This window comes from Neolamprologus brichardi, chromosome 8 (genome assembly GCF_056152115.1).
Source record: "Neolamprologus brichardi isolate AB-2024 chromosome 8, ASM5615211v1, whole genome shotgun sequence".
NCBI lineage: Eukaryota > Metazoa > Chordata > Actinopteri > Cichliformes > Cichlidae > Neolamprologus > Neolamprologus brichardi.
In genome coordinates, this window is record NC_142111.1 from 4455611 (window position 1) to 4473421 (window position 17811).

The 17811-nt window shown below is 39.6% G+C and overlaps 1 protein-coding gene across 1 annotated transcript in view; it reads left to right on the forward strand.

The window, feature by feature from the left end:
* The window catches only part of LOC102797554 (arf-GAP with dual PH domain-containing protein 1), a 41400-nt gene that overhangs the window by 16635 nt on the left and 6954 nt on the right, over positions 1–17811 (forward strand). Inside the window, exons 4-7 of the mRNA XM_006796979.3 lie at positions 5499–5590; positions 11146–11228; positions 16133–16245; positions 16354–16500. Of these exons, the coding sequence (XP_006797042.1) occupies positions 5499–5590; positions 11146–11228; positions 16133–16245; positions 16354–16500 (435 nt within the window). The remainder of the gene's footprint in view (positions 1–5498; positions 5591–11145; positions 11229–16132; positions 16246–16353; positions 16501–17811) is intronic.

Consider the following 17811-nt stretch of genomic DNA (forward strand, 5'->3'; position numbering starts at 1 on the left):
GTGTTTATCAGGACAGCATCAAATATTTTTTTTTAAAATATGGCAATAAAACCAACTTTGCGATGCTATTAAATTACTGTGATGATAATGTCGTGAACAGAGCTTTAATTTAACATCAAATACAATCCACCTCCTCTGTTGTGCAGGAGGCACAAGTGCACAAACTGTTTGCATACTGAAGCAACATTAACATCCGGCTCTATATGTTAATTTCAGTGGAGTTCAATTCATTTTTATTTATATAGCACCAAATCACAACAACAGTTGCCACAAGGTGCTTTATACTGTAGGAGCCTCTAATAATAGAACGAAAATCCCAACAATCAGACGACAACCTATGACGAAGCACTTGGCAAGAGTGAGAAGGAAAAACTCCCTTTTAACAGGAATAAACCAGGCTCAGGTAGCGGTGTAGAGCTAGAGATTAATAGTAACTATTGATTAATTGCAGAGTGGTGTATAAACACAGAGTGGAAAGAGGTGAGTGAAGAAGAAACACTCAGTGCATCATGGGAAGCCCCTTAGCAGTATAGACCTATTGTAGTCTAACTAAGGGACGGTCAGTGTCTCTAAAAGTAGAGAAGGTGTGTCTTCCTTGGGGGGCGTCTGAAAGCTGAAGGCTCTGCCTCCCATCCTGCTTTTAAATACCCTAGGAACCACAAGTAAACCCGCAGTCTGAGTCTGATTTGTCAGTTGGACATGGAGAAAGGTATCAGCTAAGCCATCAGCTGATGTGGGCAGACAGTGAGATCACCTGATATTCAGGGATTGCTAAACAACTAGCCTGTCCTCTGTCTGAAGGTAGCTAAATCTGCCAGCAACTTTGGAACTAGAGACTAGAGATTTAAAATTAATTGATTTTTATTTATTTTACAAACCTGGTGGAAAAAGCCAGCCAGTGTCAATTCAAAAGAGAATTCAAAGGAAATCATTGTATTATTATTAATATAGTTTGTGAACTAATTAATTTAAAAATCAATTTTACAATCTCTTTGGTTAGACATAAATGGACAAACCTTTAGATGTGGATTGTTATGAAATTAGCTAAAGCTGATGTAAAATATTTTTGATACTATAATGTATCATACATACAAGTATTAGTTGTGAGAAAGTTGCTTTAAAAACCTATGAAAGCAACAACCGCAAACAATGGTCAGGTTGTAAAGTGAGCCACTCAGTTTAGTCAACTAGCTAACGAGGTGGCAGTATGGTTTTTTTCATCACCATTATTCAAGGCAGCTACAGCTGAAATATTTTATAAACATAAGCTTTCATGCAATCTAAATGGATGCCTTATATTATTATTCATCTTTGTACAGTTGTCAAGAAAGTGGAAAATAGCCATAGAGACCAATTTTTTTTTTGCAGGCTGTGCTTTTAATATCTGTGGGGTCATTTTAGAACTAATGACCATTTGGGGAACTTTCGACTTTCACACATGTGGCTTGGCTTCATGTTTTAGCACCGGAGATGGTTGTTTTTAGCAACTTGTAGCATCATAACTAAAGTGGTGGTGTTAAAAGTTGTAGCAAACAGTTCCTTTTGTTAGGATTGTCTTTTGAGTCGCTCTTGCACTTGTTTTAGTAAAATGGCTCCTAGTTTTACATTTTGTGTGTTTTGAAATGTGTCATTCCCAAAATCGCACATACCTTTGAAATCCACTAGTTAACACCATGACAATTGTAAAAGCAATGGAAAAAATACTATTCGCCAAATGGTTGTGAATGTTTGGTGGAGGCTAATGGCAGTTGCTGGGAGAATGATTGCTAAAGCCCCTGTCATGTGGCCTAGAGACCAATCAGTGACCCCCCCCAAGCCACATGTCACTTGGCAACAATGTGCACTCCTCAACCAGTTAGCAAAACCCCCTTGTGTTTGCTTTGGTTGCTAGCTTATTGCTAAATTGCTAAACCATTTGCTTTCAAATTAAAAGTTGTGCCTTTTGAAACATATTGGCCACTGCTGAAACAACTTTTACTTTGACAACAAACTTTCATTTCCAGTTTTTATCACACTTTTTCAAGTCGTATTATTGCTCGGCTAATAGGAACTATTAGTGCTGGGATTCTGCTAGCAACCAAAGAATTCACTAGGATATTATTGGCAACTGATTTCAGCTGGCAGGAGCCAGCAACCTCCAGAAACCACTGCCAACCAGTGGGGGAATACATGATGTATCACTGGAGGTGATACAACCAGTGACTGTGTCACTTCCGCATGACATCGCATGAGGAACCTGAATAGAAATCTATGAGAAAGCAGCTTTCTGTCTCGACTTCTGTAAAAACTTTCTTTGAATTTTCTGAATTTATGGGCTCAGTCACTTTTGGGTCATACTGTGTTTCAAAAAGGGATATTATCCATGGTATGTTAGTTAGCAACGTGGAAAGGCAAGTCATTACCCAGTGAGCAAGCAGTTTCACAATCAGAATTGCTCTTCTTTGTTACATCCAGTTTTTTAAAACCAAGATGGCGGCGGTGCAAACGTTAATCTTTTCTGCCTATGGCTAACTTCAAGCCAAACAGTTTATTAACTCAGAGAAGTGAATAAACTATCAATGTTTTATATCAGCTGAGTTTAAATGTTTATATTCTGTTATGAGTCGATTGAAATAACTGCTAGAATTCTTAATTCTTCACGAATATGTGCAAATCCCAATATAAGCGTGCATATTTCATATGTGACTGTACCAAATACATTCAAACAAAAACAAAAACCATGGTAACTGAAGCTTAAGCATCACTATTGTTTCTATGGAAACAAATCAGTCAATGGACATGTGATATGGACTTAGTAATGTGACAGAATTAAAAAAAATGAGGAGGAGCGATGTCATTTAAAGGAAAAGTGGTGGGTTTTTGAAACCCAGGGCATCTCTGTCTGTTGACACATTCATTATATTTCTAGATTAGCCATAGTGTTTTTCTTCAGCATAGAACAAAAGGCTGCATGATCACAGTCAGAGTCTCATGTGGCTTGATACAGCCAGTATTGATCTTCCAATAATACTTAGATTTGCTGTGATGCCTGTGCCCTGATATGTGAATTATAACCAGCTCCATAATTCTGACCTTCAGTCCAACTCTGACTTCCCAGTGGAAGGAGAATATCTCACCATATGGATCAATAAGCATTATTAGTAAAATAATAGTTTACTCTTTTCCCTTGCGTGCCTTGCGATCATGTCCCGGTCAGAATACATCTTCAAGGCATCCTAGTACCTCCCCTGCAAATGTGTAAACACAGAATGCATATTTGGACTTCTGTACTCTGCTGGGGATAAATAAAGTTGTCCGTGAATGAAACAGTGTTGGCGCTCAAAGACTGTCAGTCTGTGACAAAAAGGGACTCAGGGGGCGGTGATGTGAGTCACCAGGAAGGTTGAAGATGTGGGAGGACAGTAATTGGGATGTTATGGGGATTTGACTTAAGGGGTGAGCAGTGGGGGTGTTAGCAAGGAAAATGGAAGAAGAATACACAGGAAGGACAGAGCATTTGGATAAAACCAGAACAAAAGCACATTTATTGGCGGATGGGGGATGCATTTGATTGAGGTACGGGAATACACGAGGGCTTTGTGACATGCGTTTGGGTTAATATAATTGGGAGTGTTTTAGGATGATTTTGAGATCACTGTTGAGACCTCTGGAGCTCTGTTTTGGTCCCATACCAATAAAATGTCAGTAATCACACAGCAGTATTCACTTTATTAACTGAACATGGCTTATATTGGGATCAGTGGAAATGCGTCTGTGGTTGTGTCCAGCTAGGTGCTACAAATCACAAGGATATTACTTCATTTTGTTTTGGAATTATAATACCACATTAGGCTTTATTTACACCATGTACTAATGTTTAATCTGTATCTGGACACATTATCTTACCCTTGCTTTTAATGGCGCAACGGAGCAGGCTCAAAAATATAACATAAGACACCACATAATACACCAGAATCTCATTTTTGATTAAAGGCTGGTCATACACCGACAGGGCTAGCAATCCAGGCGAAGACCAAGAAAAAGAAAAAGTGCAGAAAAAAGTCCCGAAGGGTAACAATGAGGATATGAACAAGAAGCACAAACCCCAGGAAGAGAATATGAGGAATATAACTAGGAAACTGTCTAGAAAGCTTAACTTCCAAGACAATCTGGCATGTTACAGAGAGACAAAGAAGTATATATAGTAAAAGAGAGTAACTGGTGAAAACAAAGTAACTAGATACATACATCACTAAAAATGAGAAAATAAAATGGGAAGTGGCACAACAGAAACCCAAAACCGTGACTCAAATATTGCATCTAAATGCAAATAAGTGAGGGGGCAGGCAAGCAGGATCAGGGGAAGCAGTTCTCCTTTGTGGGCTTTTGTCATTACTGGTACTAACTGGGGTCTCATAAGTTACCAGGATGAAGTCGAGCTGGAGCTTTCACCTTGCTTCGTGTGGCTGATTCAATCTCAGTTACACTTTATGCATTATGCACGTTCTTTTTTTTTTATCCTTGCCCAGACTACACTGCACACTGCTGCATATTTATCAGTATATAAATTGAATCAGCTTTGCTATTTAGATGGATATGTATGTGCTTAAGCAGTTGGATCTATAATAAATTAGACTGTAGATAACGAGAAGTGATTCAGTCTCATGTGCTATTGCAGTGTAAACCATGTTATCATGAAGATCGGGTTTAGCCGTAACTGAAGGTCATGCTCCGCAGAAGCTTGAGACAGTTAAGAGTGGGTTTTTTTTCCAGCCGTCTGGTGTAGTTAAAAATTCACATGAAGGAGAGGCACACAGTGAATGGATGTGGTACAGAGGTGATTATACCAAATGACAGGAACAGCTGATTCAACATTGATTGATTTCATGTTCATTCAAGGTGCCAAATTCATCATTCGTCACATGAGATGAATTTCAGTGGCTTTCTTTAGAAATCTGCTTCTATTTGACGTTCACAATAAAATGCCACAGTGCTGCATCATTCCCCAAAGTCCCTTAAAGGATAAGAAGAAGCGTACTGAGGGATTGTGCCAGCTGGATTGAGCTAAGGGATTATCCTAGGATGAAATGTACGACGGAGGGAACAAGGGCAGGAGGAAAATGTGTCCCAATGCAGTGTGGCCATTTCCACCCTTAATCCCATAAGAAAGCCAGAGCCTTATTGTCAAGTGAACAAGTTCTAACATACTTAAGGTTTTCTGTGCTATAGCCCACTGTTTTTAATCTAATTTAAAGTTAAATGTTTCTTCCTGTTATTATTGTTAATGATAGTAATAGGATTAAAACCAATATTACTGGTGCTGTTATTACTATAAATATAATAAACTTAATGCAGGTATGTCCCCAAGTAAAGTATAGCAAAATTATGGTTCATTAAAAACTGGGTAGATAAAATGTATCTGGTTTTCCATTTAACCTTGATATCTGAAATGCAGTATTAAATATTGAGCTGCGGACAGTGTTTTGATGACTAGGTTTTTCTTTCTGTTTTCCTTTCAGTTAATGGCTGCAATGGGAAACAGTGCAGCCAAGGCCAAATATGAGCAGAAGGTTCCGGCTTTCTACTATAGACCAACACACACTGACTGCAAGTAAGTACACCTTTCAAATTAATCTCAAAACACGAACACTAGAAAACACAGCCTTGTGTGTATAAAGTTTTAATAGTTGCACAAGCAGTTTATGTTTAATGTTAAATTAGCTTATTCTTTTTTTGTTAGCTAGCGGGTGACTGTGTGCTAGGACTGAGTGAACTGATGTTAGGCCCTTTCCTGTCAAAGGAACTTGTTTTTTCTGTGTGTCAGGACAGCAGGAACCACTATTTAGGACATTTCTTAGGGCTGTTTTGGTTTGTAGAAAAAAGTATATGTTCTGGGCTAAGTGGAGGCACAGGATACAGCCCTAAAAACTACTAGACAAGGTTGATTAGCTAAACCCAGAGAAGACAACACAAACAACTGCCATTTCTGTCCTCTTGATAACTACCAGTCTTATCTCCGTTGCCATTTAGTTAGCCTACGTGGCAAAACCAAACCCATCTTGTTTCCCTCTATGCTTCCTGTAGTGTAAAGTCCACTTTTGTACATTTTCAAAGTTGAATACAGAGTAATGTGTAATGAAAAGGTTGGGTTTGCTGGGAAATCTACTTAATTATTATATTAGCTTTGCAAGTATTACATTCTTTCTTAAAGGCCTAATGAAGGTAGAGTGAACTAGTGCTTTCTGTACTTAAAGAAATCACAATGGCTGCTCTGAAAAAAGCAGAAGCAAGCAAGTTATAAGAACATTCATAACAGCGACTTGGGTTTAGGCCAATTAATTCATTATGACTATACTTATGTGATTGTGTTCATTTGTGGTGCAAAGTTTTCTGATAGTAGCTGGTATATGTGCATTTAATACACACAGAGCCAAACGTGCTGCTATACCTATTAGCTAGGCGCTAACGTTGGCCACCGTTTGGTGCTGGACAGCTAATTGCAGTGTACTTTTATAGCATTTGAGCTAAAAAGAAGCTGCATGTTTGTTCAGGAAACTGCTGTAGATTGTGTATCATGTGTTATATCACGTGTTAATCACATTGATCAGGAAGCATCACGTTCTCTTATTTTGTGTGTATGAAAGGCCATGAAAAGCAGTGTGGTTTTGTTTGTGTCATTATTTTTACTGTAAATCTGCAGGGTTTTATTCAGCATTTCTGAATATTCTGGAGGCTGTTGTGTAGTACACACTGCACCAGCATGTGCTTTGAATCAGCCTCAAATAGTACTTGAGGTAGCAAGGCTTTCATTTCTTGGCATTTTAGGAGTGTTGTTCCATTTGTCTCCTTGTCTTCCAGTGAATTTAATGAAAAGAGACAACCAAGAGAATCCAAAAGACTGACAGAAAGCCTAGAACTAGAAGTGAGAGAAATACCCTTCTCAGTATCAGCTGTCTGTTTGTGCTCTCACCCAGTGTCATCATTGGGTGTCATTTTAAAAAAATTGCCAAGAATGTTTACCTCTAAATGTTGATAAAATAGTTAATGTATTTCCTCTGTGCAGAAAAAGAGATGGTGTGAGCCGTTTAGAGCATGCTGGGGAGAGGCAGAGAAGGAAACAGGATGAGAGAGATTGTTGGCATGGCGATGAGCTGCCTTTTTGTTTGTTTTTTAGCAGTGAGAAGGAAGAAGGTTTAAAAATGAGATTGCCACCTTTACATTAGGCTTTGGTACAAGGCTGTGATCAGGTTGCTTTGAGTTGCATTGCAATAGATATCTATGAGTGTTATATGAGTAAAAGCTTAATGGATATTCCATTATTCTGTTTTATTGAGGATTAAGTAACAAATCTAAAGATGCAGCAGGGATGAATTAAGAAGTGCTGCCATGGCCATTGTAAAACTAAGGAAGAGGTTTATAAAAAAAATAACATGTAAAGCACATTCTTGTAAAGGTACATGTCACACCCTCCTCCTATTCCGGGATATACTTCTATTGCTGTAAGCATTTTATGAATGATGATGATATTTGTGACATTTTTTTTGATATGGCTTAGATTATTTAACAATTCAAACTATTTTATTTTGACGGGACACTGAAGCTGTCCGAAGTTTCTTCTTCCTCCTTAGGCTGTCAGCAGAATTACAGTGGCCATAAAAAGCCACTTAACTATATCTTATAATCAATTTGATGAGTTATGATCAGTTTTTGTTTGGTCAGTAAAGCATAGAAACTGGTAAGCAACTATTTGCCAACCTCTGGTTAGTAGGGGAAAATGTGTATTCCCAATCTGGTTGGCAAGTGGTTGTGGGAAGTTGCTTGCTTTTGCTTGGGTGAAGTAGGTCCCAAAGAGGGTGTAGAGACAAAAACCTTTGTGTTGCTTTGGTTGTGCCCTACCACTAACATGCACACATTTCTAAAAGCTCAATTTTTGCTCTGAAGGCAAATGCTCTTATCGCTTGGTAGGCAATTTGCAAGTGGTTGCAGACCAGTCGTCATCATCTATTCAACTATGGTCAGCTGTGGTAATCAACTAATGGCCAAAGAAGTGGCAAGAAGGTTTTTGGTGCTGCACCAGATACCTCTTAATGACCAATTTCTCCTAGTGACAGCAAACAGCTTCCCACAACCACTCGCCAATCAATTGGGGAATAGAGATTTTTCCATAGCGACTGGTGGTGGAGTCACTGGATGGTCTTTAGTTCTATGTGATCTCCAGCAACCACTCACATCTGGTCAGGGAATACTCACTTTCTCTAGTGACCGGTGCTTTCAATGGGGTCACTAACCAGTCTTTTAGCTTGCGTGTCTGTGACCTTAGCTTCACTTAGTTCAGATGGGTCTTAAATATTTCATCACAGTATTCCACTATTTTAATCTCCTCTATGTGTTGGGAAAGTGTACAGGTGACTGCATGGTTAAGTCAGAAAATTCAAGTTGGAAGCCAGGAGTAATGCATTTGGCATATGTGAACTGCCAGGAGAACAAGTAAGAGAAGACCTTTGCCAGCTTGCTTGTTAGACAATAAGAAGATGCAAGTTTAAACACAAATGTCCTCAGAGTAGCAGTTTATCTTGGAGGTGAAAGCCAGTGACTGAAAAGTGAAGAATAAAACCATGTAGTGTGTCCAAGTAGGGCGGGGTATCGTCACTGATTTCTAGAATCGATTCGATTCCGATTCACAAGGTCCCGAAACATTCGATTCAATTCTATTTGTATCTGGAAAATTTTGCCTCAGAAAGTCAGAAATATTCTAATTAAAATCAGTACATTTACATATTTTTGTATCTATAAAAAGGAAGCTGACACTCGCAAGACTTTATCAAAGGTGTGAGCATCACAGCAGATGCCTTTGTGTCAAAGTAGCTGAAGATAAAACACAGAAAAACATGAAGGTGATTTTCCTGGCCTGGGATTTTATAAAAATATTCTGCAGTAGATCAAAAACAAAAGAAAACCATTAATCAACATATGAACATTGCCTCTGAAGTTACAGCGGTTTTAGTAGAGACACGGCTAAGCGTTTTGCATTTTGCATAATTTTAAAAAGTTTCAATTTGTATTGAACAGCAGAAATGAGGCTTTCTTTTCGGAAGTAAGTAAAAGGAAAAAAACATCGGCCAACAGCGCTGTAAATAACGGTAGACTTGTGCATAACAAGCAAGCAAATAATGCAGAAAACAGATTTTTAGATGGGAAACTGTTGTTGAAGTCCAGAGAGAGCAAGAGAGAGAGAGGGAGAGAGAGCTGTGCATGACGTGTGATTTAATCGTGGTGGAAGCAAAACAGCAAAAGTCAGAGGGAGTCCATGACGATGTTTATGTGAAGCGTAGTTTGGATCTTCTTTTGCTGCTGGTTCGTTCAATATTGTTTGGAGAGAGATAAAACTAACAGCTTTAGAATCAGCGCAAAAAGGGCGTGAACACAAAGCGCGGACCCGCCGAAACATCAGAATCAGCGAGCTGTCGGCTTTCAGCCCCGACCGTGTCCGTGCTATCGGGTGAGAAAGGTGACATCTCACTGATTCTGATCCGCGCCTTGTGTTTACATTTATGTGCAGAATCCGTGTACCTGCTCTCATTCACTGTTTTTGGGCAAAATAAATTTATATTAAAAAATCGATTCAGGATTTTAATGAATCGATATCACGTTATCCGAGCCAGAATCGATTTTAATCGATAAATCAATTATCAAAACCCACCCCTATGTCCAAGGTCTTTAGAACTGGGGACAATAGGGTGTCGCTGTTCCTTTGTAATTTCCCTCTATATATTCTGGCTTTGTCCTGCAGACCGAAGACGTGTTGATTAGGTTAAGTAGTGATTCTAAATTGTAATTGTGAATGGGAGAGTGAGCCTGTATGCCTCTCTGTGTAAATTTGAGTCCACAATGAAAGCGATTCAATAGAAGAAAGTCAATCACATTCACTTCACATGATTATATGTGAAATAACTGCTGGCGGTGTGAAGCCAGCAGGACCTGATATAAACCGTTCTCTGCTTGAAGCAACTACCAGTGAAAGCACACAAAGCCATTGATTGACATTTGACCTGGCAGTAAATACAAGAGTTACCTAGACAACCGGAGCCTGGAATGTCCAAAAGTGACCAGTTGTAGGCTTCAAAGTGATTTACAACGAGCTCATCGTTTCCAGTGTGGCTGCAGCTTTCACCTTGTGTTGTGTTGGTGATATCTCCACTACTGCAACCTTGAACTGCGTAAGCACTTTTTAAAGCCAATACTGATACTGTTTTTTTTTTTTTTCATTTTATTAACCCCATAGGAAATTAGTCCTCTGCATTTAACCCATTCACTCAGTGAAACAGTGGGCAGTCACCAATCGAGGACCCATGGACCAGTGTGTAGAGACAGTACCTTGCTCAGGGGTACCTCAGGGTAGCCGTTCGGTGGATTTGAATCCCCAACCTTCTGATCACGGGGCAAACTGAGCTAACTCTGCCCTATTTTCTGATGAATAGACAGACATTTTTTCTTCTTTCAGGAAACAAAGTACAAACAGATTTCCTGAACATTTGTTATATGTTGTCATTTATTTACTTCTTTGTGCATATTTACTCATTTATGAAGTTGCAGTGAGCCCTCTGCTGGACAGACTATGGAACATCAACACTCATAACATTTTTGAAGGGTGTTTCTTCTGCCTCTTCCTTACTTTTTAAATGCCACTTCACATTTATTGGCACATGCCTAATATTGGCTCTAGTAAGGGGTTGAATTAGTCTATGGATGTGAATGTGTGTTTCCACCTTAGGTTTGGTCTTTAGTTCTTATAAATCTCAAATACATATTGTTTATACCTAAAATAGTATAAAAAACAAACCCTGATAATACTACAGCTTATTGTTGGGTCTTTGGAGAGCTGCATTTTTGTTTTGTTTTTTCCATAAAAAGAATATCCATTTCAAGGTGTGAAATAATTTGATTTTGGCAGTCAAGGGTCAAGGTCACTGTGTTTAAATATGTCTGTCTTCATTTCTATGAGGTCATGCTGTAAGCAAAGTAAGACTCCTGAGCAGTAAAAAGTAACAGTGTGTACGTCTAACTGACAAAGAAAGAAATCATTTTAAGTTTGTGTACATCAGAGCAATTGATGATGAGTGTGCAATTCACATAAAAGCTAACTGTGTGTTTTTATCGTGTCTCCAGACTGCTGAGAGAGCAGTGGATCAGAGCCAAGTACGAAAGGAACGAGTTTGAATTTATCGAGAAGCAAGAGCCATACTCTGCAGGTACGTGCATACTGATAAGGAAGGCTTTGTATAAAAGTCCTCATCAATCTATATGTTCCTACACATCACTGTAACTGCTGGCTTTTTTCCCTTTTTTTTGCCTGTGAAAGATGAAGACACTTGCAGTATTCCAAAGTCAGAAACAGAAACTGAGGAATTGGTTTAAGTTCAGATCTTTTGACCCGGTGATGACCGAAAACAAGAGCAAAATAAGACAGCATCAGGCAGGACTAAATAATTAATTATCGCCTACGCACTGCAATGGCTTTATCCCAGCAATGTAAGAAACAGTGTTAGAGGAGCAGTTTGACATTTTAGGTAATTGCACACTTGCTTAGAGTTAGATAAAAGGATTGACACGGCTCATGTGTGTGCGGTAAATATGAAGCCACTGCTGAGAGACCCCTAAAGCCCACTAATCAGCACATCCTGTTTGTTTAATCTGCATGTCCACTGGTTGCCTGGAAACCTCACAGAGATGGCGAGACTCAAAAATGAAAAAGCCTATTTCCGAAATCAAAATATTCCTTCAACACGTCTTTCAAAAAAAATATTAAAATGTCATGTCATGTTTATGAGTTAAAAACAGCTCATCCCTGTTGGGGAGGATGTCTTCAGATAACGTCCGACTGCTCAACTGTCTCTTCATATCCATCCACCACAACAGTAGAAGCACTGAGCAATAGCACTCGAGAACAGACAAAGACTGTATGCAAAAGATGCATGTACCATAATCATTATGGCACTGCTTGCGGTTTCTGGAGCTAAAGCTGCGTTCATAAACTGGATGGGTTCAATTCACAGGCATTCAACTCATTTCAATTAAATTTTATTTATACAGCACCAAATCAGAACAACAGTCACATCAAGGCGCTTTATATTGTAATGTAGGCCCTATAAGAATTGCATGCCTGATAATTAGTGCTTAGTATCAGACCAAAAAGTACTTTGTGTGTTACCTCTAATGTCTTCACATTTAAATGTATATAGCCACTTTTAGGCTTTTTGTAGCAGTAAATGTGCTCGCTCAAGCTACAACTACATAAGATGAACACATCCATACTCAAGCAAGCATATACCTCAAAAAAGAGACAGCAAAGTGGCCGGTCTGCTGTGGTGCCAGGCTTGCATTGTTTACTCTTCGATAAGCAAAACCTTGAAAAACTCCTCGGGTAAACATTTCCCCGTGGATGCCAAAGCACAAATTCAATTACCCTGAAACATCCACTGACGACTCTCAGACAATTATTTTCATCCTTCTCCTCCTAAATGGTTGTGGTATATGTTTGCGGTTAAAAGCATATTCGTGCAATGACATTGTAATTGTCACTGCTGGTGAATGGAACTGCCATTAAAAGGAGTATGCTTGCTTGTGTGTGTATGTGTGTGTGTGTGTGTGTATGGAGGCTGAGGGTAGAGCACTAGTATACATTTCATATCTTGATGAAGATGGTGCTTTCTGATTGGCTTGCAGTGACCTCACCCTCACACACTGAAACGCAAATACACACACACAACAGAGTGTAATGATATGAGTCATTCTGTCATCTCTATTTGTGCCTTTGTGGTAACGTCATCACTCATTGTGAGGTGCATGTACATAAATATATATGTGTGTGTTTGTGTGTGTGTGTGTGTGTTTGAGATTGACTATATGCAGTAACCTGGAATGCACAGTGACCAACACTGATCTAATATGCAAAGAGGAGGAGGAGAAAAAAAAGGTCAGAGAAGGAGGCGAGGGTGGGGACAAGGAAGGCTATTGATTGGTGAGGTAATGCCAGTGTAGGTGGATGTTTCATGCTGGAAAGTCACAGACAGCAAGACACACACACACACACACACATGCATATATTGAGCAGAATGAGTGCAGAAGATGAATAGATAGAAGACAGGTAATCAATGGCTGCTAATAAAAAGAATAGAAAAGACAGCAGTAAAGTAAAGACATGTGAGTGAATATGAAAATGACTCTTTAAGCTTATTTTTTTATATTAGCAGTGGTATTTGCCTTTTGTTTATGTCATAAAACTGTGTTGTAATAGTTATCGCTGAACTCTGCTTTACAGTTTATTTTACCAGCAGCCATAATCTTTTTGTTTATTTTTTTCCGGTTGTGACGGACCATGTTTGGTTTTATTTATAGGTGACATTCATGCTTCCACCCAAAAAAATGCTGGCGAATAAAATCAACCGCTAAAACGAAACTGTGTATGTGAAAATTGTTTCATTTTAAAAAACATTGATTTATCCAGAAACGCTACCACTGCGGCGATATTGAGGTTTTTCAGTTACCCACTGAAACCTTTCCTGGAAATGGAGAAGCCTTTGACACACTGCGGTGTTTTCATTGGCCTCTTCATAGCTTAACAAATGAAACTACCTGTGTGATTAAATAGTCCTGCAAGTGCAGGTGAAACAATCCTCATACAGATGAGGACAGAATTCGACTGCAGGTGTTACTTGTAGTTCTCAACGAGCCCATTTCTCTTTGGTGAATCTCTCGACTTCCTCCAAATTTGGTGTTGTTCCAAGATGGGCCTTGGTCTTTAGTTCATCCCACAGATTTTCAATCCGGTCGTTAAGTGATGACGTGACGAATCCTACTTCCGGGCCTAAAGTAGTCTGCATTTAATATGGCTTTTGTGTTGTTAACATGTTTAATATTATGTATTTTCTTCTATTTAATCTCAAAAAGCTCCTAAAACAGTCAGCGATCACTGTTGACCTCCCTCGGCGTTTATTACCGCTAATCATTTATTTAAGCTCAGTTTTTAAAACCTTAGGATGTAACTACAGCCCAGCCCATGCAGCAGTATATGAATGACTAACCTCGTATTATGGATGGATTATCTCAGTTGTTCTCCTGGCTTAAGTTTGGTCCTTTTACAGCATCCTGCCATGCAATTACATTTGTTCCTGACCACCGAGAACACTCACGTTAAAAGTTAGCTTGTTTATATTATGCTAACATAGCTGTGTCGCTAGTGGTCACGTAGCACATCATTATATACCAGCTAGCCAAACTTCAGTAACCCTACAAACGTCACTGCTGTTTAGTTTTCTGTCTTCATTTATGTTGGAAGTGATAACAGAGCTGTACGTTTTAATTTGTTCCCAAAACCCCGTAGTCAGGACATGCTATATTGTATTTAGATAGAAGCTAGCGAGCTAACTTCCTGCTAACTTCTAACTCCGTTAAATGTCATAAATTCCGTTTTCATGGATGCCTGGATGTTAAACTCAATTGTTACACCTGGTAGAGCAGAACGCTGATCATTTTATTAAAGATGAAATACTTTAGACAGTTTTTCAACTCTCAGTAATGCCATAGTGATCGTTTGATATATGGACCAGCAGCGGAGTTTAGGCCCAGACACGGCTAGTGACGTCAGACTTAACGACCGGATAGCATTCAAGTCCGGCCTTTGTGCAGACCAGTCAGTAACGCTTACTTCGGTTCTTCACCAGGAGCGTTTGTTTGCGTATATTTTGGGTCATTGCCATGTTGGAAGATCCAGACCCAGTTTTTCTGCTTACTGCTTGAGGTTTTTTTTTTTTCAAAATCATCACATAACCTTCTTTTTTCATGACTCCTTCAACCTTGACGAGATCCCCAGTACTAGACACAATGAAGAATCCCACAGCATAATACTCCCACCACTGCTGTGGGGGCTCTGTTCTTTAGGTTGTACACCTCTTCCTTTTTCTCTCCAAACATAAGCAGCATCTCTGTGGCCAGAGAGTTTCAGTTTAGTCTGATCCGATCAGACGAACTTGCAGTATGCATCCAGGTTGTGGAATGAAGTTCTTGGTTCAACCTCTGAGTCTATACAGGTTCTGTACAGGGTTGTGGTGATTGTCTTGTCCTCTACAATTCCTACTTGGCTGAGTCCTTTACTCGTGTCCTGGCAGTTGCTCTGGGGTCGTTAGTCACATCTCTCGCTACTTTTCTTTCTAGTCTTTGAAGTCTTCTGTTTCCTACCTCTGCGAGGGTTGTTCTGTACTCTGTGACTGTCTTTGAATTTCTTGATATTACTTCTCTTTCCAGTTCTTGACACTTTGAAAGACTCTAATCATTTTGTATGTTCATCTTCTGCTTTGTGACCATCAACAAAGTCTAAACTGATTGCTTTTGTTTTCGGCATGATGCTGTCTCAGCTTTAAAGAAAACTACTATATTTGGAAATGCTACGCTGAAAATCCCTTGCTCTTTTATAAAAGCACTCGGGAAATTTTTGACAAATTCGAATTTCATTGAAATTTCTAAACTTTATTTAGCGTAACCCCCTCTCCTTATTTGTCCTCCCCAGTGCAGGGATTTCAGTTTCATCCTGAATGTAAATGAGTCGCTTCTTTGGAGGACTACCCGTTTACGCTTCCTATAATTTTAACTCGCAAAAATAGATCCAGACAAAAAAACACTGCAGAGCTCAACAGAAATAGAAGATGAAAGCAAGAAGAAGAGGTAGCGTGAGTCAGAGGGGTTTACTGAAATAGACCAAAGGAGAAGAAGAAAACATAACAGGGCTACAAATAGTGCGGCATGTCATTAACATGGGAAAGCATGTTCTATGTACAGAAACAATAAAAACCGTCTGCGCTGACTCACGCTGCTTTTTCACCCCCTCCCCTGTTTGTTTCTTCCCGCTCTGCTGTGTTTTCTCACTCTTGCACGCCGTCTCCTTTTCCTCGCTGTCTGCATAAATGAGATTTTAAACGATCTTTGATTTCAGCTTAACTGAAGTATCATCTGACACCAACCAGTTACAATATCTCCCTATCACTGTTGTAAACGTCTCCTCTGTTTGATCTCCTGTCTCCTATAAAGGCTTTATGGTACCAGCTCCCCTACCACACACACACACACACACACATTTATTTCTTTTTTTCTTTCTACCCAGGGTACCGAGAGGGGTTTCTATGGAAACGAGGAAGAGACAACGGTCAGTTTCTCAGCAGAAAGTTTGTCCTGTCAGAGAGGGAGGGAGCGCTGAAATACTTCAACAAGCAGGATGTAAGAAACACGATACAGCCAATAGCAGAATTTCTCTTTGGTGCACAGCAGCCATACTGAGGAATATGAGACTTTTACAATTCATTGTTTACCCCTGCTCCTGTCAAGGCCAGAGATCCCAAGGCAATAATGAAAATAGAAACCCTCAATGCCACCTTCCAGCCTGCCAAGATTGGCAACCCCTGCGGACTGCAGATCACCTACCTGAAAGACAACAGCACAAGGAACATCTTTGTTTACCACAGCGACGCCAAGGTACGCACGCGCATGTATTACACACATTTCTGCACAAGTAACTCCAAATTACTATGTACACTAAAATGACGGGCTTCTGCTTCTCACGCGCAGAGCTTTAAAAATAGCACAGAGGAGATCTGTGGCCTCAAAAGATGACTCTGATGGCAGAGTGCAGACTTTAATTTGAGGACACTATGCCTTAGATTATGAACAAAGCACAATACTGTGCAAAAGTCTTTGCCCTCCATCATTTCTTTATATTTTGCTAAGAATCTGGAAAATAGGGACAGTGATTTATTAAAACGTGCATACATACATGGATATACAGTACGTCGGGCAAAAACAGTTTATACAATTCTAACAAACTTGAAAGTCTCCACCACAGCCTGGAGTGTTTTAGGCAGCTTTCTTTCAGTCTTCAGGAACAGTTCTCCACGCTTCTCCAAGGACATTTAAAGCTTCTTTGTTTTTTAGCTTTTATTGGAGAGAAGACAGAAAACCTGGGAGAAAGACCAGAAGGAGAAGGCCTTGGGGCAAATTTAAACCAGGCTTCTGCTTCAACATTAATTCAGTTTAAAGAAAGTGAATTGTACAACATGTTCTCATCCCAACACGTAACATACCAACTCAGTGTGACAAATCGTTGGTGTGTTTCGCGTTTGGAGGCATGAGAGTCGTTTGAAATAATAATAGTAATAATAATAATAATAATACATTTTATTTGAAAGTGTCAAGACATCCAAGGACACTTAACAATAGAATCAAACACATAATAGAACAATGACAGAAGAAAAATAAGAAAACAAGAGTAGAAGATAACATACACAAACAACAGGTTCACAGTGAATATGCAGATTTGAATAGATGGGTTTTGAGTAGGGATTGAAAATGGAGGAGAGAATCAAGGTTTCTTATACAGTGGAACCCCGACTTACCAAATTAATTCGTTCCCGAGGGTCTTTCGTAAGTCGAAGCACCCATCGCGCCTTTTGAGTGAACGATAAGCTATAAGCTAATTGCTAACGGCAACAACAATACGTCATTTAAGTGGAACATCGAAGCGCAAGTACGAAAGCCACGGGGTTGTCACATGATTCGGAAGGCATTGTGGGCATTGTAGGCATTCTGGGCTCAGCCAATCAGAGCCAGGAGATTTCATAACACGGGCATTTTGCCGTAACACGGGCAGAAATATTGCCGTTCAGTGCCTGCATAACTTGAATTTTTTGTTTAACGGGGTATTCGTAAGTCGGCGTTCCACTGTACCTGGGGTAGAGAGTTCCACAGCCTGGGAACAGAGCAGCTGAAGGCTCTGCTTACCATGACGAT